Here is a 22,334-nt window from a genome sequence, read left to right on the forward strand (position 1 = left end):
GAGTTTTGAAAGTTAAGGGGTGATCTGATCGAAGTTTGTAAGATATTAAGGGGAACAGATAGGGTGGGATAGAGAGAAACTATTTCCGCTGGTTGGGGATTCTAGGAGTAGGGGGCACAGTCTAGAAATTAGAGCCAGACCTCTCAGGAGTGAGATTACAAAACACTTCCACACACAAAGGGTGGTAGAAGTTTGGAACTCTCTTCCGCAAACGGCAATTGATGCTAGCTCAATTGCTAATTTTAAATCTGAGATAGATAGCTTTTTGCCAACCAAAGGTTATTAAGGGATATGGGCCAAAGGCAGGTATATGGAGTTAGATCACAGATCAGCCATGATCTTATCAAATGGCGGAGAGGTCTCGAGGGGCTGAATGGCCTACTCCTGTTCCTATGTTTTTCCATTTTTTGATTGAACATCTATTCACTGGCTTGGAGGCAGAAGGGTTGTAAATGTTCCTTTATCAAACTTCACATAGATTGAAAAGGTGGGTCATTCTATCCTGTCTATAAACAGGCCTGCACTAGATGTAGTTTCATTGGTGTTGAAGCCATCTTAAAAAGTTTGGCTTTCCCTCATTATTTGATGCAAGTCTTTAGTGTACTTTTTGTTTTGGTTTGCAGAAAATTTGTTAAAATAACACAATTGCCATTACTAGCTAATGATCTGTCTGATAGGTATTGAGAAAGCTCATGGAATCAAGATGTTGGCAATTAGTTGTCATGATAGTAAAAATCTGAGTGATGCGATAACAACAATAACAACTTATTATGCTTGATTTTGTAACAGAATGAATTGCGGACTGTCTAGTCTAATTCTACTTATATATTCATGTTTCTGTAATACCTTCAATTAAGGAAACACCTATATATAACAATAGATTGTCTGAGTGCAACACATTTGTTGCATTTATGCAAAATATTTGGCTGAAATTGTCTTCATGGTTCCAATTTGGCTAAAATATGTATCTACATAACTTACTAAAACACCATTACTGTGCCATTTTGAACTTTTGATGGGTCGTTGAGCCTTGGGGGTAGAATGTGAAGATAAGAGAAAGAAGCAATAATTGAACAGAAAAGAAACATAGAACAAAAGAGCAATAAGGAAAGGCCATTCAGTTTATCCTATTCACCCCCATAATTTAGGCCCATACTCGTGGTTCTTACCTATTCCTTGTAAACCAATCTATTAGCCTAAAGACAGCTAATATTGAGTTAAATTTTTAAAAAGACTTTAATTTAATTAGTGCCTTTCATGACCTCAGGACATCCCAAAGCGCTTTACAGCCAATAAAGTACTTTTGAAGTGTAGTCACTGTTGACAGTAACAATTGCAAAAATCTAAAACCCGCCTCCAACAGACCCATTTCCGGTTTTCACGGGGGTGGGATGAGGGGCGAGCGACTAACCCGCTCTCAGGAGGCGGGTTGGGCATTAAAAGCTTTTAATGAGGCTGCTAGCCTCCATTTTCAAAGCTTTTTTTATTTTAGCCTCTGGTGGCCAGGATTCCCGGGTCTTCTTCACACTATGGGAGAGGAGGCGAGAAGGCCTGAAACTGCAGATAAGTACATTTATAGCACAGCTTGTGGGCCTGGAGGAGCAGGAGTGCCCTCCACAACCCCCCCCCATAATCTCCGACACCACCCCCCCCACACAATCTCCAACGACCCCCCCACGATTGCCAAAGACACCCCCGCAATCTGCGACCCCACCCCCACGATCTCCGACCCCACGATCGCCGACCCCACCCCCCCACGATCTCCACGCCAAGATAACCCCTCACCCCGCAATGACTGACCCCACCCCCGATGACTGACTCCCCCCCCACCGTGAACCCCGACACACCCCTCCAATCTAACACTTACCTGATCACGTCCTCTTCCTGGCTGTTCTCCTGTCTGACTGAGAGCCAGCCTGTCAATCAGACTTACCTGTCGGGCGGGAATCCGGCAAAAAAGACAAAAACAACATTCTTGCGTCAAAATCATAAGGACCTCAGGGTTTCCGGTCGGGAATTCCACCCGCCCCCGGGCTAAAATCATGCCCAATAGTTTCATTTCTGTTCAGAAACTTGGTATGAACTAAATGTATATATACACGTAACAAGATCACAATTCCTCCTCATCGACATTACCAGAGATAGAGGCACAAGTCACAGCCTTTACTCCCCATTAGACGATTACAATATAACTTAAAAATTAAGTTTAAAGTTTCTTTAAAGAAAAACGCACTGACCTTTCTGGTTGTAGCTCAAGGCACAACAGATGCTTCTGTTTGCCCAACATTAAGGGACAGTTCAGAGTGGATTGGTAAAGTAACGTTTCCTTTTGGAAAAAAAAGGAAAATCACAACCAGGTGGAAAGCTCAATGGACCTTGAATTGTTCTTTGTTCTTTGAATTACATATGGAATAACAGATGGCTGGTGGATGGTGCGGAACAAGGGTGCAAGGGGTCCTGAGTTGGTTTCGGGCAGGTCTGCACGCAAGTGTTGTAGCAGCTAGCGCACTTTCAGAAGAAAAAGAAAAGAGATGAGTGATCACACACCACCTTTGTATTCCACCCACGACCATCTGTTAGTTTACAAGCTAATATACATGTATAGATATAGTATTATATATGAATCAGCAATGCTAAATTCAGCATGGGCGAGTGGAGGCTGGAGCATGGTATTCTGGGTTTACATCCAGCAGGGTATTCGTGTCCAGTTTGTGTGGGTGGACCCTCCCCCTCCACCTTCTCGTCGCTAGGTTATGGGATGCCTAAAACCTTTCCGCCGCATACAGCGAACCACCGAACCGGCTGGTATAATTTGGTTATTGAAACTACCAGTGTGAAAGCTGGCAGCGTTAATACGTCCCCTAATCAGGATATCCCCCCGCCCCTCAAAAATGGTAAATTAAGATGACTATTAAATCAATGTTTAACCAATAATTTTACCAAGCTTCCAAATGTGGAATAAAGACCCCCTGTAACTTATTGTGTGATGATATGACCACAACACAATTGCAGAAAATAGAGAACCGAGAGAAAAGAATAGAGAAACACAAAACAGTAGCTGAATCTTACCTTGGATGAGGTCATGAAGAAGAGGCCAGCCATGTTTGAGCCTGTCAATAGGCATCTCAGGGGTGGGGGGGGGTGAGCCAGGGTGGGGGTTGTGGTGGATCTAGGAGTGGAGACTCCCTATATCTGGAGTTATCACTCCATTGGCTCAGGCAGGGACCCAGTTGTATCTATACAACCATAGAACCATAGAAAAGATACAGCACAGAAGGGGGCCATTCGGCCCATCGTGTCCGCGTCGGCTCGAAGAACAACTGAGTGCCCATTCTAATCCAACCTTCCAGCACCCAGTCCGTAGCCCTGCAGCTTACAGCACTTTAGGTGCAGGTCCAGGTACTTTTTAAAAGAGTTGAGGGTCCCTGCCTCTACCACCAATTCAGGCAGCGAATTCCATACACCCACCACCCTCTGGGTAAAAATGCTTTTCCTCATGTCCCCTCTAATCCTTCCACCAATCAGCTTAAATCTATGCCCTCTAGTTCTTGAACTCTCCGCTAGGGGAAACAGGTACTTCCTGTCTACTCTATCTGGGCCCCTCATAATTTTGTACACCTCAATCTGTGGAGGCCGGGCCGTTGAGTGAGTACTGGCCTCCAGATGTATGACATTAGGCCCTACCAGTGTGATCCAGGCCATGAACCCCTGAAGAAATGGGGGACTTGGCTGTGGGTTGGATTGGTTGGGGGGGGGGGAGGAGTGGGAGGGTAACCAGCCCCCTCCCAATGGCGGGCAGGGGCCTGAATTTTTGGCCACATGGGGCAGGCAGTTACCGGAGACGCACTCATAGTCGCTCTTGCCCTCCCACTGACCCCGCAAACGCCCGTGGGGTCAACGCTGGAGGGCACCAGCGGGCGTGATCCCGGCCTAACTACCAGGGTCCCATCCCGAGGAGTTTCAGAGCCAGAAAATGCTGGAAATACACAGAAGGGATAAAAAAACAGGTTAATATTTTATGCAGAAGCCTTTGTCAGAATTGGCACCATTGGACTAAACTACCAGCGGGAGTCCAGCAGTTTGAGCTTGACAGGCATTACGTTGGAAGGTTAAGTGTTGTTTGTGTGAGCCTGGTGGACCCTCACTCCAGATACTGCAGCTGCCTCTTAATCTTAGAGAGTATTGCTGTATCTGAACATGCCTTTACATTCCTCACAGCACCATAGCGATGGCGCTGTGATATTCAGAGTAAAAATGGACACATGACAAGTATAACGCAGGCAGTGTAAGTGAGGTACATTGGACAGGCTGAACTGAGGAATCAGTCTCCAGGTGAATACAAACCCAGCATCAAACTCTATCTCCCTATTCCAGCACTATGACACCATTGCCCTCCAGTGGAGCATTCCCACCATGCTGTTCACCATCTCTTTTCATCTGCAGTATTGCAATTCTATCATTTTCCCGTTTCTCCAGCCTCCCGTTCTGGAAAAGCGACGTTTAAATTTTACACAGGGCACGAAATTACTTATTTAACGTACAATGAACTATCTGCGATAAATGTATTTTTAGTTAGTGCCTCCTGAAAAGAACGCAATCGTGTCGGAAGCGATCTTAAAGGGACTCCTCAGCAATGCGGCCACTATCGTTCATCCAATTAGAGTCTTTGTGACCTCCGGAATGTCGCAAACTGCACACAGTTTGAGAAAATATCAAGCTGCAATTCAGTGATAAGAATACAAGAATGTGCCTGCAATCAGGCTCTTTTTGTTGTTCAAACCCTCTTTAAATGCCTCCATTGATCCCCTTCCATCCTGCTACTGTGCCAAAAGCACATTCCTCTGTTTCTCACCTCAATCAGTAATTTACTTAAACTAAATCCCTTTTAATAGCTTCTTTTGAGTCAGTATAGACTGCACCAGGTGAAACCTTTTGCCTTGAGTTAACCTTAAAGGGATAAAATTCCTCCTGTTGATCCTTTCATGGGGACATTCCCTATCAGTGTTGCAATTATTCCTTAAATTGTGCCATGCTGTTTACTTCATGAATTTTTGAATTTATAATTGTTACCTCTGGTTCTCCTAGTTTGCTTGTCAACAAAATATCTCTCTCACCTTATTGTTTTTGCTTCAGTACATTAAAATCCAGGCTCATGCTTCAATTCCCAGCCTCTCATCTCCATCGTTAAGTTCTTTCCCCCCATAGTAACTCTTTATGTAGCACTGTAACCAATTTGAAAATAAAATTATGCGCAACCCAAGGCACTTCACAGGAGTGTAATCAAACGTAAATTGACACCGATCTTCCAAAATTCCCTAAATTCTAGATCGGTCCCAGCGGATTGGAAGGTAGCAAATGTAACCCCACTATTCAAGAAAGGAGGGAGAGAGATATCAGGGAACTACAGGCCAGTTAGCCTGACATCCTCAGGAGGGAAAATGCTGGAATCCATTATTAAGGAAGTGGTAACAGAGCACTTAGAAAATCACAATATGATTAGGTAGAGTCAACATGGTTCTATGAAAGGGAAATCGAGTTTTTTGAGGATGTAACTAGCAGGGTAGATAAAGGGGAACCAGTGGATGTAGTATATTTGGATTTTCAAAAGGCATTCTGCCACATAAAAGATTGTTACACAAGATAAGGGCTCACGGGGTTGGGGGTAATATATTAACATGGATAGAGGATTGGTTAACAGACAGAAAAGAGAGAGTAGGGATAAACGGGTTATTCTCAGGTTGGCAGGCTGTAACTAGTGGGGTGCCGCAAGGATCAGTGCTTGGGCCTCAGCTATTTACCATCTACATTAATTACTTAGATGAAGGGACTGAGTGTAAAGTATCCAAATTTGCAGACAATACAAAGCTAGGTGGGAAAATAAGTTGTGAGAAGGACACAAAGAATCTTCAAAGGGACATGGACAGATTAGGTGAGTGGGCAAGAAGTTGGCAGATGGAGTATAATGTGGGAAAATGTAAGATTATTCACTTTGGTAGGAAGAATAGAAAGACAGAATATTTTTCAAATGATGAGAAACTATGAAATGTTGGTGCTCAGAGAGATTTGGGTGTCCTCGTACAAGAAACACCAAAAGTTAGCATGCAGGTACAGCAAGCAATTAGGAAAGCAAATGGCATGTTGGTCTTTATTGCAAAGGGGTTGGAGTACAAGAGTAAGGAAGTCTTACTACAATTGTACAGGGCCTTGGTGAAACTCACCTGGAGTGCTGTGTAAGTTTTGGTTTCCTTACCTAAGGAAGGATATACTTGCCTTTAGATGGTGCAACGAAAGTTCACTAGATTGATTCCTTGGATGACAGGGTTGTCCTATGAGGAGAGATTGACTAGAATGGGCCTATTCTCTCTGGAATATAGAAGAATGAGAGGTGATCTCATTGAAACATACAAGATTCTGAGAGGGCGTGACAGGGTAGATGCTGAGAGTTTGTTTCCCCTGGCTGGAGAGTCTAGAACTAGGGGGTATAGTCTCAGGATAAGGGGTTCGGCCATTTACGACTGAGATGAGGAGTTTCTTCACTCAAAGGGTTGTGAATCTTTGGAATTCTCTACCCCAGAGGGCTGTGGATGCTGACTCATTGAGTATATTCAAGGCTAAGATAGATAGATTTTTGGACTCTAGGGGAATCAAAGGATATGGGGATTGGGCTGGAAAGTGCTGTTGAGGTCGAAGATCAGCCATGATCTTATTGAATGGCGGAGTAGGCTCGAGGGGCCATATGGCCTATTCCTGCTCCTATTTCTTATGTTCTTGTGAAAAAGACAACATTAGGACAGGTGTCCAAACGTTTGGTCCAAGAGGAATGTTTTAAGAAGCGTCTTAAAGGAGGAGAGAGGGGAAGAGAGGCGGAGAGGTTTAGGGAGGGAATTCTATAACTTAGGGCCTAGGCAGTTGAAGGCACGGCCGCCAATGGTGGAGCGATGAAAATCGGGGATGCGCAAGAGGAACGCAGAGATCTCAGGCGGCTGTCAGGCTGGAGGAGGTTACAGAGATAGGGAGGGGGCGAGACCATGGAGGGATTTGAAAACAAGGATGAGAATTTTAAAAGCAAGGCGTTGCCGGAACGCGAGCCAATATAGGTCAGCGAGCACAGAGGTGATGGGTGAACGGGACTTGGTGCAACTTAGGATACGGGCAACAGAGTTTTGGATGAGCTCCCAGTTTGCAGGGGGTGCAAGGTGGGAGGCCAGCCAGGAGAGCATTGGAATAGTCGAGTCTAGAGGCAACAAAGGCATGGATGAGGGTTTCAGCAACAGATGAGCTGCTTGCTGTAAGTGCACGAGAGCATCCCAATTCGTCTCATCCTTGCATCTTTCCTCCCTCCCTGCAGGGATGCATCTGCTCTCCTCTGCCTACCTCCTCCATATGGTATAGTGAGATTGTTAACATAATGCGTGAGAAAGGCAAGCTTCCTGCCACTGTGCCTTGGAGCCCCACCATACCGTGCCACCTTGATAAGTGAAGGTTCAACTAATGCTCCCTAATAAATGCTTCAAAGATCAGCAGTGTTTATGTGGATTAAACATAAATTCATCCCGGCCTTCAGCTTTCCTTCAAATTAACTGTAAGAGCTTTTAGTCACGGGTAATCTACACTTGACCTTTATAGTAAGCCTTTAGGATTTGTTTTTTTAACTTGGCATTATTTATTTATCTCGTCTTTCTTCTCAATCCAAAGGTCCCTGCAGGATCTTTCCAAGCAAACAGACATTCCCTACGGCACGGTGATCGAGTCAGCTGTCTATGAGCACGTCCGAGTGAAAGGAATGAATCCCTTTGAGAGGGACAACATGTACGCCCAAATGTGGAGGATGATCAACAGAGGTAACGGCACAGAAACCTCGGTGAAGGATTCCCAGGAAGGCATCCGAAGGGTACAGTGCATTTCTCTCACATCTTTACGCCAGCTGTATGTCTTTTTCCCAAGTGTTAGATTAGACTGGCGCGTGCTGGGGAATGTGCACGCGTGGGCGACTGCAAACCGCGGGGTCCGCAAGATAAACGGAGTTCAGCTTTCGCCCTGAGCTGCAACTACTTTTTTTTTAAAATGTCTTTTTCTTCCATTTACGAAATGGATAATGGGCTCCATTTAATTTGGCTCATTTGCAGCATTGCTCCTTCAGCTGAAAGGGATGGTAGGTAGCCAGGATACAGGCCCTTGGCAAAGGCCATGTTAATGGGTCCTAAAGTAGTCATATATCACATTTCCTCCCCTCTGCTCTATACATTCCTCATGAGATAGGTGAAAAGTCACGTCCCGAATTTGTGAGGTGCAACACAACAACAACAACTTGCATTTATATAGCGCCTTCAACATAGTAAAACGTCCCAGTTATGAAACAAAATTTGACACCAAGCCACATAAGGAGATATCAGGACGGGTGACCAAAAGCTTGGTCAAAGAGGTAGGTTTTAAGGAGCGTCTTAAAGGAGGAGAGAGGGGTAGAGAGGTTTATGGAGGTAGAGAGGTTTATGGAGGGAATTCCAGAGCTTAGGACCTAGGCAGCTGAAGGCACGGCCGCCAACGGTGGAGCGAAGAAAATGGGGGATGCGCAAGAGGCCAGAATTGGAGGAGTGCAGAGATCTCGGAGGGTTGTAGGGCTGGTGGAGGTTACAGAGATAGGGAGGGGCGAGGCCATGGAGGGATTTGAACACAAGGATGAGAATTTTTAAGTCGAGGCGTTGCAGGACTGGGAGCAAATTGAAATACCAACCTCCTGGAGCGTACTTCGCTTTCTTAAAAAAGATCTTTTACTAAAACTGTCGTACATTTATAATAACACTTCAGTAAAATAATACTTATTTATCTTTACCCATCTGTCTGTATAATGCTTTCCTCATTCTGATTTTATATAAGCTTTATACAAACCAACCCTCACTGCTGTCTTAACACTCTTTGTTTGGTCGACAGTTTAAGTGGGCTGGAGGTTTTTGAACTGCATGGGTAAATGGAGAACAAAAATATTTTGCTCATCTGAATTATAGCTTAAAAAAAATTCCAGCTTTATACCGAGCAAGACATATCCCTAACTGTTTTGTTCGAAGCTCAGAAGCATGTAGGGAGTGAATTTCTCCCAATTTGGCTGCAGTAACTTTGGCAGAAGGTTGGTGGGAACCCCGTTTACACGCGGCCAATTGGGAGAACCCCTGAGGTGATAGGTCACGCTGAGTAATTACTAGACTCCCATTGTAAATACACATCTTTTTGGAATTTTTAATCTAGATATTTTGCTCAGGTGCAGCAGCTCAGAGCATTTCTCAAGGCAAGCCCTTGCTTTCTATGACCCAGAGTGCAACCTTTACCTGCCCAATATTGAGGTAATTTGAAGCAAGCTCAGGGATTAAACGAAAGCCCTTATTACTGTATTTTGACTTACTGATTTATCACGTGACCTTCCTCAACTATGGAAGGAGCTAGGCCTAGAAATTCGGGCGTGCGTTGGGAACGATCCCTGCGCCTGAATGGTGATGCCCGAGACGCTTCCGATATTGGGCCTCGATTCCATGGAGCCGGCGAGCTGCAAAGCGCGTTGGAAGATCGGGTGGCTGCTGGCGTCGCAGCGGACCTCAGGTAAGTGAGGATGGGGGGCGCCCGGGAAGGGGTCGGGAAGTAGTGGGGGGGAAGGAGGCAGCAGTGATCGGGGCGGGGTGGGGTGGGGGGTGGTGGTGATCGGCATTTGAAGGCTTCTTCTGCTGCACTGATAGAACTTTCAACTGCTAATTGAGATTGCGTCAACAAGCATGTGGCTTGACGGGGGTTTGAGCAAGCTGCTATGCCAGAGGCAGTCGAGTTGCTGTGAGGAAAACCCCAGTGGTGGAGAGCTTTGGGAACTAAAGGTCCAAAGTCACCTGTTCCTCCCAAGCCTGTTACACTTACCACATGTCTGAAATTACTCACATACTGTATCCCAATAACAGAAATAATAATCACAAAGAGGCTGGTGACTAGGCTCCAATTGTTAGATTTTACAACAATTAAATGAAACAGCACAATTATAAAGGGTTGTTCTTCGTCTTTATTCAATGGGGAAAATAAGCTGCCAGTAACCCTACCTCACAAACAAATAACAAGCATCTTTTCTTTCTCAGTCTCGGTGCTGGAGTTTTCCCCTATGCCCCCGTTTATTGGAGTACCCTTTTGTTTCCTCGTTTCCTGGAGGCTTTTATCTCTACCTTTAATCTCTCAACGTTTGTTGCTGTGTTTCTTTGTTTCTCTGATTGTTCTCTTTCTGTCCTTTTCCCTTCTTGGCCACTGAATTCCTCCCATAAACAGCTCTGCTCTGCCTGAGTGATGCAGTGTTTGATTTAGGCACACAGGTGGGAGACACTGTGTGCCTAAATCAAACACTGGCCAGTTGGAAAGTACCATGGGGGGTTGGGCCGGGGAGAAGAATCTAAGTAACAGGGTTTGAGGTCAAACCTGAGGGAGACACTCAAATATCGAAAAAATTACAACTGTCCAAGAAGATTCAAACACCTAAGCCATCAATTTAGCTTTCTTCATCTTAGCTGCAACCCATTCAAAGAAAGATGATGTATGAAGAAAGACCCTTGAGCAGTCAGTCAACACTACATCCCTTTACATGTATTGGAGGAAAAAAGCACAAGTACATGAAGGGCTGAAGGGGAAACCCAAATGTTGAAGTCACAAAATTGGTGGCACATTTCTAGAAGGGCTTGAAAGCATTGGTCCCATGAAAAATATTGAATTTTTACATTAAAAATCATCTATACTGGTTAATCTTAAACACTCTCAATTAATAGATTTTTTTATCCAGAAAAATGGAAAGACAAAGTTAAATTTGGATTTTCAACAGACCAACCAGAATTTACTTCTCCAAAAGTTACCTCATGAGTCACTCTCCCACATCCAACTCCCCACCGACCCAACTCACAAAGGCATTCTACCCTCTCCAGTCCCTGTTCACAGAGACACTACACCCCATCCGACTCCCCACCGACCCAACTCACAAAGACAATCTACCCTCTCCAGACCCTGTTCACAGAGACACCACACCCCATCCGACTCCCCACCGACCCAACTCACAAAGGCACTCTACCCTCTCCAGTCCCTGTTCATAGAGACACCACACCCCATCCAACTCCCCACCGACCCAACTCACAAAGACAATCTACCCTCTCCAGACCCTGTTCACAGAGACACCACACCCCATCCGACTCCCCACCGACCCAAGTCACAAAGGCACTCTACCCTCTCCAGACCCTGTTCATAGAGACACCACACCCCATCCGACTCCCCACCCTTTCACAGAGACACTCTCGCCTCCAACCCTACCAATTCATACTGGTACTGCCCTCCATCTCCCCCATCCCTCCTTCTCCTCCTCCAACCCATTCAAGCTGATACTTTTCTTCCACTCTCCCGTGTTCAAGTTGGTACTGTTCCTCGCCCCCACCCCCAAGTTCATGCTGACGTTTCCCCTCCTTACTCCCTTTTGGTTAATGCTGGCACTCTCCTTTCTCCCCCACCCCAAAGCACCACTCTTAGCTTCTCCTTTCTTCCCCTCACCAAAGCACTGCCCCCAGATTCTGCCCCATTCCCCCGCCCCTTGTTCAAATTCATTTCCTCTTCCCTCTGCTGCCATCCATTGTCATCTCTCTTCATTGCCATTGAATTCCTCTTTCCCTCTCCCCTTCACTTTCTTCCTTCTCTCTGTCATCCGCTCCCCCTCCCCTCCATGTTCCCCTTGCCATGCATTCTGCTACCTCCCTTTCTTTTATCCCCCTCGCCCTTCCCTTGCATTCTCTCCCCTTTCCTTACTTTTGCATTCTCTCCGTCCCTTTCCCTCTCTTTGTATCCTTTCCCTCTCCTTGTATCCTTTCCCTCTCTTTGTATCCTTTCCCTCTCCTTGTATCCTTTCCCTCTCTTTTTATCTTTTCCCTCTCCTTGTATCCTTTCTCCTTTGCTCTCTGCTTGTTTTGTCTCCCTCTATTGTATTATCTTCCCCTTGCCCTTCCATTTTATTCTCTCATTTTATCCTCCCCTTATTTTGTTTGGCTCCCTGCCCTCTCCTTACATTATCTCCCCTTTCCCTCCCCTTCCATTCTCTCCACTTTTCCCTCTCCGTGCATTCCTTGCCCTTTATCCTTCCCTGCCATTCTCTCTCCTTCCATCCTCTCCACTCTGCCTCCCTTCCATTATCCTACTTTTTCCCACTTCTTGCTCTCCCCTGGAACTCACTGCTCCATTACCTTTCCCTTCTCTTCTCTTCCCTTGCCCTCACCCACCTTATCCACCCCTTTCTTTATCAGCCCTTAGCTTCCCCTTGCATTAGCGCCCCTTTTGTCTTTCCAATGCATTCTCTCCCATTTTGCCCTTCCCTTTCATTCTCACCCCCTTGCGTTCTCTTTCCCTCCCCTCTTCCTCACTCCACTGGCATCTATTTCTCCCCCACCCCTGGCCCATTCTTACCAGAGTCCAGTAGCTAACACACTGAACGGACCCCACTCTTTTCCTTCGTGCTGCTCCCCGTGCTACTGCCCCCTTCGATTGCCACCTCTATATTGGAGACAGAAGCTCCTGTTCTCACGCGAGCTCCTGTTTCCAGTTGGCAGAGGTGGCAATGGGGGCCAGTATGCCTGGGAGTGCAGAAAGAGGAGGAGCCTGGTGGGGCCTATCTGGTTCTCGGGCCACCAGACTCGGGAGGGACCGAGATGGGATGTGAAGAGAAGCCCAGCTGCTCTAATTTGTGTCGGCAAACTCTGACAGGGTGACCGGACCCCCAGAATGCTGCTGTCACCATCAAACACACGGGGCTAGAAATTGGGCCGTGTAGCGCCCATTGTTTTGGCACTATGCGGCCTCCTGAACATCCAAGATGGCGTTTTGGCTGCGCATGCATGCCTCCGGCGTGACGTGCACCAGACGCCATCTTGGTATAGGGATTAGCGCATACGCAAAGTAAGGAGAAAATGGATACAATCAGTGTGCAACGCTGATTGTAACCATTTTGGAACTTAAAGCTCAACTCAATGCACAGTCTTAACCACGACCATCTGAACGTGTCTTAGAGAGCCTGGAGGACCTCCCCCACCAGTGCTTTTTAAAGGGACCACGCAGGATTTACTGGTTAGTGGCTGGATTATTGCTTCTGGCTGCCGAGACATTTGTAACTGTTTTTGAAGGTCTCCTATACTTGAATACGAGGACTAGGGAACATAGCCTAACATTTACAGCCAGGGCTTGCAGGAGTGAAGTTAGGAAACGCTTCTACACACAAAGGGAGGGAGAATTTTGGAACACTCTTCTGCAAACGGCAGCTGATGCGAGCTCGGTTGTAAATTCTAAATCTGAGATTGATAGATTTCAGTGAACCAAGGGTGTTATGGGATATGGGGCTAAGGAGTTCGGTCACAGGTCCACCATGATCTCATTGAATGGCGGAACAGGCTCGAGGGGCTAAATGCCAACAGCAGTTGCTGCCTCCTGATATGCGCCACCTTCTCCTGCAAAAAAGCGGGACATGTGTATGGGTGATGTGCCTGCCACCTATGAGTTATGGGTGGGTGGCTTGCAACAGTGGTAATGTGAGAGAGTGAGAGGAAGCATCTGATTTGATGAGTTGAGTACTGATTGAAAGAGTTTGTTGGTATGTGGGTGATGGGGGGTGTAGTGCATGGAGCAGTGGATGCGGCTAGTGGTGCAGTTGGTAGGAGACGCCACTTGACAGTTGACCTCACTCACCTTGACCACTCGTGTCAAAGCATTGAATTTCTTCCTGCACTGCATTCATGTTCATGATGCTGTGTGCCTGGCATTGACTTCGTCCCCCGTTGCCTCCCACTGCCTTTTGAACATATGTCTGGGGGGCCTCTTGCCACTCCCTCCACCCCCCCACCCCCCGCAGATATAGGATGTCCCTCCTTCTGTCCACCTCTTGCACCAAGGCCTCTAGTGCATCAGCAGAGAACCTTGATGCATGCTCTCTCGCAGGCCTGGTATCAACTCAAATCGGCAGATTGGTGAGGTCTGGCATGCAGATTGGAGGATGTGGGATTTAGTAGTGTGCAGCCTTTATTCAATGTCTTACCATAACTCATTAATGTGTAAACATAGGGACGGACCTGCATCATGTGCGATGTCTGATCAGACTCCGTGCAGACAGCAGGCTGTTATTTTTTTTAGCAAATATCAGGTACCAGCCACCTTTAAGAGATTTTAAGAGACAGCCTCCCTTTAAGAGATTGGGGCTCCTCCTGCTGGTGGAAAGTGTGAATTGCATTGAATCCTCGTGTCAATGTTGATTCGGAATGATGCTTGAAGGGAAGTCCACAGGCCTGACAAAAGTCTTGTGCTGCCTGCGCAGGGGCCATTGGGCATGGGTTAATAGCAGATCACGCTACCCACGCCCAATAATAGGCCTTATCGAATTTCCCCCCCTCCCACTCCCGTAATTCTCTTCTGTTCCTGACATTCTAGAAACAAAAGAAAAAATGTGGAGCCTTTCAATCTGTTACATGCCAGAATTTCGAAGTGTCTTGGAGGAGGAAGATGGAAGGCAGTAACAGGGTGTCTCCCAGGCGATTCAGTAGTTTTGGGATTCTCACCAGTTCTGTGCAGTTGTGAGGCCTCAGTCACCATCTCATCTCTGTTACTAAACTCGAAGGACTTTCAGGTTAACACATTTGTAATACTCGCGAGTTTGTCCGCTGTTATTAAGCACATTGTACTGTTAAAAGTGAATGATGCTCAGCATATGACAGACATGACTGACAATGAACATTTTAATGAAGTGCTAGAATGTGTTAAGAGGAGTGCTGTGCGTGTAATTCTTAAAAGAGAGGTGACGTGTTCCGGTTGCATAGCCCATACTAATACCCTTATGGGAACCTTCCCCATTCCCTTCGCCATTCTAAAAGGCAATTTTACAATGCAGCTTGTGGTAAATTTTACAGAATATCACCATTTTTGCCAAAGTATATCCTCAATCCAATTTCCACTCTGCGCACAACGCCAAGACGGCCTTGGTCAAAGTCGCCAGTGACATTCTCTGTGGCTGCAACTATGGCATGCCATCCCTTCTCATCTTTCTTGACCTCTCTGTATGGCCAACCACTCTATTCTCCTCCACCATTCACCTCCGTTGCACTGCTCTAGCCTGGTTCCAGCCCCTTCCCGTCTCAATGAAGTCTTCAATGGCTTCTTCTCCTGTCCCTGCAAGGTCACCTCGAGTATGTCCCAAGGTCACATCTTTAGCCCCCTGCCTTTCCTCGTCAGCTGCACCAGATGACACCATTCATAGGCATGGGGGTCAGCTTTCTGAAGTATTCTATCGAGATCTACCTCTCTGCCCCAACTCTACACTCCTCAATCACCTCTGTGTTTAGCCAACAACAAGGCCTTGAATGACCAAGAATTTGCTTCAACTCAGGATCGGCAAGACTGAGGTCAACGCCCGCCAAAAAACTCTGCACCTTGGCTCCTAACTCCATACCTCTCCCTGGCTGCCCACACAGGCTGTGTTCGACAGTACCAATCTTGATGTCCTGTTTGACTCCACATTTCAGGCATTGCCTGAGCCCTTATTTCCACCATGCAATTTTGCCTGCCTCCGCCCAAATCTCACCATGGCGACTGCGGCTGAAATCATTCACCATCCCTTTGTCACCTCTGGACTTCGCAGTTCCAATGTTCTCCTTGCTGGCATCCTGAGTTCTGCCCTTCACAAATTGAAACTCATCCAAAACTCCCAAGTAACATGATCTCACCCAAGTAACATGCTTCATGTGTGAAGTTAAACGTTGAGTGCTGACAGGCTATTTTTCCATGAAGGTCATTGCAGACGATCCCAATCCTGTCCTCACCTGAGGATAGATTTTATGAGAACCATCTTCCCGGTGTGCAGCTTTACACATCGGGAGCACATCTAGGTGCAGATCAACGTGCCCATAGGACTTTCTGTCCATCAATTCATTTTACTGGAAGGAAAGTCCTGCATTCTTCACTGGTGGTGGCTTGGAAGGATCTGGTGGAAGTAAAATTGATGCACGCTCACAGCAAGAGTTGTCCCTCTGGTACAAGCTGTCTGCAGGTTGGCATTCAAGAGATGGCACGGCTGCATAGTGGCCCCCTTGGGCTGTAGACTTGCCAAGGAAGGAATGTCAGGGTAATTGAGCGGTGTCCCAGGGTAAGAGTCCGTGTGTATGTAATGCATGAAGTACCGTTACACCTGCTCTTCTTGACCCCACCCCCACCCCCTCAAGAACTGCTCATCCTCCTCCAAACCTTGGAGCACCATTGGAGAATCCCATCCTTGCCATGTTGTCCGCTGCAAGGAAAATAGCAACTGTAAGCAAGCCAGTTGTAAGAGACCTTTCTCAATTTTATGTGTAACTGTTCCCCTGAACTTTCCTCTATTTTCCTTGTAAGCTTTAACAATGCCATCCGACACAAATTTCTCTACCCTGTATTGAAATCAAGGCTTGTCACACATCCTCCTACATTAATTCATTTTTCCCAATACCTCAAAACTGTCGAAATGCTGCTCTCCCTCTGCTGAAAACATAACAACTGTGCAGCAAAGAGAAGATATATTTTTTTCTGCAATCACCTCTGGGAACATTATTGGACTGGACCTTTGACTTGAAAATACTGTAGTAATTACAGTTCAATTGAGCTACAATCTGCCCCTCAGGTCAGGACAAGAGAAGCAATCTTTTCTGAACTAGGTAGAATTTCAATGTGATTTTTTTTGATTGTTAGCTGACTAGGTATTTTTGGAGGGTAAAATCCTCAGCTATCTTCCCAATTCTTAACTTGATCTAATTCTCCAATTTTGACCCATAGGCTTGGTGTCAATACACACAGATTCCTGTCTTGCCTTCCAAATGTTTTCACACAGTTTCATGTTACACATGGACACGCTATTTAACCAGTTGCGTGACCTCTTCTCAGACACAAACTCCGCAGAAAATGCAGTGGTAAGAATCAAGAAACTTAGTTGACATGAATGGTTTATTCGAAGTTGCCACGGAGCCAGGATCTTCCTGTCATAGAAAATTGCACAGGGAGGTTTCCATGAACGGTGTCTCAATGAGGAGCGTTCCATGAAATCAGATCACTCAGCAAAGGAAGAGGCCCCTGGGCCTATCATGGCTGTGTCACCACTAAACTCTTAGGGGCCAATCTTGACTGCCCTCGCCCGGCGATAACAGCCTCAAAATTTGGTCGTTAGCCTTCCCGCCTCGTTAACGCCGGCGATGCGGCAGGCTCCATTTTGAAAAGGACCTACCGCCGGGTGTCCAAAGCGCCCGCCTGTTTCCGGCGAAAAGCCCCTTTCAATATGGAGACCAGGGTGCTACAATATGAAAATATCTGAGCTGCTGCGTGGGAGTGAAGGAGCAAGTGTTGCAGGATGGTGAGTTGTAAGAGGTTGGGGCAGAGGAACAGGGAGCAGGAGGCCTTTGCAGGAACTCATGGGTGGGCTTGAGTCAGACTTGATCTCCTTCTTCATCATCATCCTCCTCCTCCTCCTCATCATCATCACAGTTCACAAGGAGGTAGTTGTGTGTCTATTATTTTTGCTGCTCTTCATCGTCATCTTCCTCCTCTTGTGGTGGATCTGCAGGAGAGGAAAACAGAAGCTAGGAATGGGTGAGCATTACGCCCTCGGGATTAAGGGCACAGAGAAAGGGGCGGAAACTTGTGTCTGTGTGGTGCTTCACAGAGATGCCAGGGAGACAGTGTGGGTGTCCTAACCCGGCACTGGCAACATTTCCCCAACCTCGCCATCTCCCACACGGCAAGATCAGAGTGCCTCCGCACAGCCTTCTCCTCGTAGGGCTAAAGGCGGAAATGCCCCCTCCATGGCCTACCTCCCACGGGCATTGTGCGCCAATTTCTCTTGCAAGGTTTGAGTAAATGATGGGAAGGCTATCAGCTGAGGAGTGCATAGCAAGTGGCATGGGAGAGCTGAAGTAAGAGATGTAGGGCTATCAGTTGAAGTGGAGGAAGAGTTTTTAGAGTTGTGCATGCGCGTAACTGTCAGGGGAGCTGGGTAGGCATAGTGCAAGATCCCCAGCTAGAGCCCCCCTTAACCAGAGTGCAGGATCAGTTGTAGAGTGGTTACTTTTAGAGGATAAAGAGTGTTCTGGGGCCCAGGGTGGCCAAGGTAGAAAAGGGAGAGTAATTGGTGTGTTAGCTTGTCTGCCCTGGTGTGGTCATTGAACTTCTTGCAGCATTGGTCTGCAGTCCTGGGAATGAAAGAGTTGGCACTTAGCGCCAATTGGAATGTAACATCGAGGAGGGCTTGCAAGTCAGAGTCTGTGAGATCATAACTTCTTCTTCTGTGCCCGTGAGCCATGACCAGCTATCTCATTTGGCTGCGTTGTGCCAGCTGCTCCTGTGGTGGGCGTTCTTGAAAGGTATCGGAAAAAGATCGACGAACCGTGCAGCGACGTTAGCTGAGAGTCAAGCAAGGGAGCCAAGCACTGCTCCTTCCTTACTCTCTTGTCCCCCAGGCAACCAGACCTGTCTATTTAAAGGCTGCACTCTAATTTCCATGCACCCCCATTTTACATGGGATATATGCCAAGTAGTACTCCAATGGAGTTGAGCAATTGAGCTGGTCCAGGAAAGCCTCGTGTAAGTATCTCTCCAGACCTTTTTCCATTGGCGTAAAAGCTGTGTAATTCACCGTGTGGAAACTCACCCTCACCCCAAGCTTTTAATTACAGTGTAATCACGTGACAAAAGTAAGGTCCAAATTCTCTCAATAACATTAACCAAAATAAGAAAAGTGAGACATTTAATAAAACATAACAATCCTTTGCTTATCCACGTTACTTTTCCTCACATGTTTAAATGCAAACTCTTTGGACAAAATACCTGTGTCATTTCAATCTCTTTCTTTCGTGAGGAAAAATCCCACTAGTATTTTCTTCTGCCATCATAGAGGTCTGAAACAGAGTTAACAATAAATTACAGGGTAAGTTAAATATATTTGTAGATTCCATTGAGTGGACTGTCAGATGGTAAATAGAAAGAGGTTTGTTTGCACTCAGACTTGTTTGCATCTGGGGGATATAATGTCACATCCTATTTGATCTCGCCCCTTGCTAAATTGACTACTCTCATGTCAAGTGTTTTTTTTCTTTCCTTTGAAAAACTGAAGTTAATATTATTTGAATTAGACTGAAATTCTGACTGTTCTGAAAGTATCAGACATTTATTTTGATTTTGATTTGGTCTGACCATTGCTTCATGTTTTAATGTTGCAAGTGTTCCTTTGCTGTTGTGACCAGATCCTGAGATGAGCAAGTGAGCTGAAGGATCTTCTGGACAGCTGCAATTCGATGTGATTTATTGTTGCCATAACGGCCCTTAGTTCTTTGTCAATTCAAGACGCCAAACAAGCAAGCTTATAGCGGAACAAGCAATAGTTTATTCATTATTATTAACAGTACTTACAGAGTAGAGCGTACTCACCCTGGGGGGGGGATTGAGCAGGTTGCAGAAGTGAAGCTCCAAAAAGTCTTAGGGCAAATCCCACCCTGCAAAGTTTCCATTGTCTCTTCGTGCCTTTTGCTTAGAGCAGTGTGACAGTTAAAACGTCCTCTTCTCACAGCATGTGGTTGATTGCATAGATGCTTAAAAGTCACATGCACACACGTTCCCATTTGCACACTATCTAGTTTACAATTTATTTCTGAAAAAATTCCGTTCTTCTCCTTTCCCACGCGAGTGTTGAAACCATCGTTCTCAGTGATCAGTCATTTTAACACTTCAACAGATATGCCCCCTCGACAGACCGCTGCTCTGTCACACACTGTCATCTCGCTGTTCTTACTTTCTTTGATCTTGTATCAGCTTGCGATCAATCTATTCAAAGTCCCAGTCCACTTGGTTCTTCTGTATTCTGTATGTATTCTTTTAACCATTTTGTCACTGCAGCTTACATTGCCTGTTTCCAACACTTTGAGCTCTAGGATATGGGAAAGATCATTATTACATAGAATGTACAGCACAGAAACAGGCCATTCAGCCCAACTGGTCTATGCCAGTGTTTATGCTCCAAATGAGCCTCCTCCCTCCCCCCTTCATCTAACCCCATCAGCATAACTTTCCATTCCTTTCTCCCTCGTGTGTTTATCCAGCTTCCACTTAAATGTATCTACGCTATTCGCCTCAACTACTCCTTGTGGTAGCGAGTTCCACATTCTAACCATTCTCCGGGTAAAGAAGTTTCTCCTGAATTCCCTATTAGATTTATTAGTGACTATCTTATATTTATGGAGGTGGGGGAGGGTGGGTTGTCAGGTAGACTCGCCCCACTTGTCTGTCGTAACTAATTCACCATTGTGTGCTATAGTTGAAAGGCATACGCATTCCCATTCTTTGAAAACAGGCTGGTATTTCCCGTAACATAACGCTCTAAATTGGATTTTCGACTTGCCTCACGGGTGTAAACCTGGCCCGGATCGGCTGCTTATTATAGAAAGCGCCTGATTTTTATTTCCATTGAAGTCAATGGCAAAATGCGGTTTCTATAACGGACGTACGATTCCCGACGCCAGGCAGCAAGTTGAAAACCTATCCCAGAGTTCCGTAAGTTCTTACAAACCACAGTCAAAAAAGAAAAAGAAGGAAAGACTTGCATTTATCTAGCGCCTCTCACGACTTCAGGACATCCCAAAACGCTTTACAGCCAACGAAGTGCTGTTGAAGTGTAGTCACTGTTGTAATGTGGGAAATGCAGCAGCCAATTATGCACAGCAAGGTCCCACAAACAGCATAATGGCCAGTTAGTCAATAAATAAAATAACTTGTGTAACTGGAGGAAAAAAGATGCATTCTATCTCTTTAAGAAGATTTTTGGACAGAGTAACCTCTATCTCTCTCCAATCACATTGCATAACTGAGGTGACAAGCATTGTTTGCAGTGCACCCCGTTATAAATATGGTCTGCCTAAGATACTCTAGCCATTTGTTAAGAGATGCACAAGTATGATTAAGGTAACTCTTCATCCAGTTTTATTTGTCTCCTATGCAGAAGCATTTGTCCACAGTTTGGTGTCACAGGACTGGTGAAGTCACAAACTTACATCCGTGCATAGCCAAGAATTCTTTGGCATGGGCTATAAAGCTTCAAAGCATTGTACTAACTTGCCAACAACTTTGATATAAACCAGATAATATACTGGGGGTATATTTTCACCTTCACTGCCTTGGAGGCAATCTAGCAGAGCTGATCGCCCCCTTGTTGTAGAACAGTGGAATGAAAATTGGGTGGGCAATCCACTGAAAATTATCCCCCACGATATATGTCATGAAATTCCTCAGGGCCAGTTACGCTACTGTTGCATCCTTGAGGTGAAACTTGCGCCCACCAATAGTGTCCGGGGCTGAGTCTGCTAAAAATTGCAGGGTCAGCTCATTTACATATACGTTAGCAGTTACATAGAATTTACAGCACAGAAACAGGCCATTCGGCAAAAACTGGTCTATTCCGGTGTTTATGCTGTACGGGAGCCTCCTCCCTCCCCACTTCATCCCATCCTATCAGCATAACCTTCTATTCTTTTCTCCCTCATGTGTTTATCCAGCTTCCCCTTAAATCTGGCGGTTGCGGGATGATTGACAGTCAGAGCATCCAATTGGCGATGGGAATGGGGCACTTGCCATTGTTAGGATCGTAATGATTGACGGGGACTTCATGCACTCGGACGTGGTAGAAGGGGTAGTGCAAATCCTCTGTGAAATGGGATTAGTGCACCCAGTACTGGGGGGTTGGGAGGACTTGGAAATTAGAAGTGGAGCCTTTAAAAAGCCAAGACTGGTTGAAGTAGGCTGGGAGAATGTCTGTTATAATGTCTGTGAGCCAACCACGAGTAGCTTGTATTGGATGGCTCGTGTGTGATTTTGTGCCATTTTTATAGCATGTCGTCAAGTGAAGGACCTGCCAGAGGCACACAAGGAAGGAAGAAGCTGAAAAGAGGAGGCCCCACACCGTCACAATGAAACGGGCCTTCCGATGTTCCTGGATGAGATGCAGCAAAGACTGCTGGGTGCCCATGGAAGGAAATTTGAGAGAAATGTCTCCTGTGCCATGTGCCATGTGGAGGGAAGTGGCAGTGACACATTCAAAACTGAAGACCACTGCCAGAAAAAATTTAATGACCTGATGAGGGTAGGCAAGGTAACTCACTGGCCCCTGTCCATTTTCTTCCGCAGACACCAACACAACATTCACTCTCTAAAATGATTAGCTACACAATACACCCTTCACTCTGGACTCTGGTGAAAGTGGTCGCTAGCTCTGGATCTTACAATATGCGTCACTGTCTCTCCTAACAGCG

The 22,334-nt window shown here is 46.1% G+C and overlaps 1 protein-coding gene across 1 annotated transcript in view; it reads left to right on the top strand.

Moving 5' to 3' along the window:
• The window catches only part of grid2 (glutamate receptor, ionotropic, delta 2), a 700,148-nt gene that overhangs the window by 578,051 nt on the left and 99,763 nt on the right, over window positions 1-22,334 (top strand). Inside the window, exon 15 of the mRNA XM_067984186.1 lies at window positions 7,696-7,891. Coding sequence (XP_067840287.1) covers window positions 7,696-7,891 — 196 coding nt within the window. The remainder of the gene's footprint in view (window positions 1-7,695; window positions 7,892-22,334) is intronic.

The sequence above is a fragment of the Heptranchias perlo genome, chromosome 1, assembly GCF_035084215.1.
Source record: "Heptranchias perlo isolate sHepPer1 chromosome 1, sHepPer1.hap1, whole genome shotgun sequence".
Taxonomy (NCBI): domain Eukaryota; kingdom Metazoa; phylum Chordata; class Chondrichthyes; order Hexanchiformes; family Hexanchidae; genus Heptranchias; species Heptranchias perlo.